The sequence below is a fragment of the Nematolebias whitei genome, unplaced genomic scaffold (assembly GCF_014905685.2).
Source record: "Nematolebias whitei isolate Nwh7 unplaced genomic scaffold, NemWhi1 Nwh_scaf_435, whole genome shotgun sequence".
NCBI lineage: Eukaryota > Metazoa > Chordata > Actinopteri > Cyprinodontiformes > Rivulidae > Nematolebias > Nematolebias whitei.
Window position 1 is genome coordinate 16,033 of NW_023618980.1, and position 1,574 is coordinate 17,606.

Below are 1,574 nucleotides of genomic sequence, written 5' to 3' on the forward strand. Positions count from 1 at the left end.
ACGCATAATTGCGCGACACAACGAAACGATAACGAAATTCGTTGCCAACGCTTTTAATCATCGATTTTTATCGATTTTATCGATTCGTTGTTGCAGCCCTAGTGAAAAGTAACAAGAAAAGCCTTCTTGATTCATGTGCACACCTTGACATGAGTTTGGAGGAAGAATAAGACAAAACACCTGATCAAAACTACTATTTAACTAACTAACTAAATAAATAAAATGAGGAAAAAATGAAGATCTCTACCTGAATACTTAGGAAGGCATCTTTGAGAGTGGGCAACCGGTCTTCTAAATCTTTGCTCTGCATGACAAGTTTCAGTTCTTCTAACAGACAATTTTCTGTCAAATTACTGCTGATGCCAACAATGCTGTTGCTGCTGGGGCCGGGGCTCCTCCTTCTCTTTTTGTCGTTGGCATAGCTCTCTTCACTGCTGCTGCTTTGTGATCTAGACCTTCTGACTTTGCTTTTACTTCGTTTGTGACTCTTCTTGCTTCGGCTCCGACTCCTACTGCGAGCCCTGGTTTTGCTTTTGGCTCGACTCTTGCTACAAGCACGACTTTTGCTCCTTCCTCTGCTTCGGCTCCGTGCCCGGCTCTTGCTCCGTGCCCGGCTCTTGCTCCGTGCCCGGCTCTTGCTTCGTGCCCGGCTTTTGCTCCGTGCACGGCTCTTGGCTCGAGATCTACCACGACTTCGGCTTCGACTATGGCTCTTGCTTTTGGCCACATGCTTGTGGAAGTGAGGATCTGACTTGAGTGCTTCTTTCAGGTCATTAGCAGACTTTAAGGCATCAGCTAGGTTGTATGCCATATTGCCTTTGAGATAGTCTGGGAGAGGTTTGTTGGCCGCAATGCATCTCAGGAATTCCTCACCAGCTCGGTCACTAGAAATCAATAGGCATATATTTCAAATAATAAAAAAAGACAAATACTCCAGACAATGCTTGCATTATTCACCACATCCACATTCACATATACCTGTTGTCTGACTGGTGATGTTCCACTGATGGGGTATTCCACTGTGGGACCTGACGGTGGGGTGTTTCTGCAGGAGGGACAATTGGTTGGCTGCCTCCCGTTGCAATCACTGTACTAGGGTCTACGAAGTTGCTACAGTGGGGCTGAGAGTATTCAGAGTTCATGTTATAGTGCTGTACAAGAAAGAACTGCAAAATCAACAGCAAAAGTGAAGCTGCAAAAGGTAAGAAGTTATTGTAAGAGAGCTCTGTATTTTATATACATGCTTTACCAAACAGAACTGTCAAGTCTGTTAGATAGAGTAAAAATGTCCAATAAGACCATTTTTTATACATTTAGTTTAAAATATTTACATTTGAACTAAAATCACATGTATTTGTTAAGTTAAAATTGGTCAAATTTAATTGCTTGAACAAAATTTTTTTTAATCTAATGAAGCCCCTCTAAAGTTATGTTTACTAGATTGAGAAACAGATTTAATATACAGGTCCTTCTCAAAAAATTAGCATATTGTGATAAAGGTAATTATTTTCCATAATGTAATGATACAAATGAAACTTTCATATATTTCAGATTCATTGCACACCAACTGAAAT

General features: G+C 40.9%; 1 protein-coding gene across 1 annotated transcript; it reads right to left on the reverse strand.

The window, feature by feature from the left end:
- Positions 1-247: 247 nt before the first annotated feature.
- On the reverse strand, positions 248-1,115 carry LOC119429314 (arginine/serine-rich coiled-coil protein 2-like; the record flags this gene model as incomplete). The annotated part of the gene is made up of 2 exons (XM_037696972.1): positions 979-1,115; positions 248-884 (listed from the first exon to the last, which is right to left on the reverse strand). A coding segment is annotated over exon 2 (564 nt), but the record flags the coding sequence as incomplete, so codon positions are not given.
- Positions 1,116-1,574: the final 459 nt, after the last annotated feature.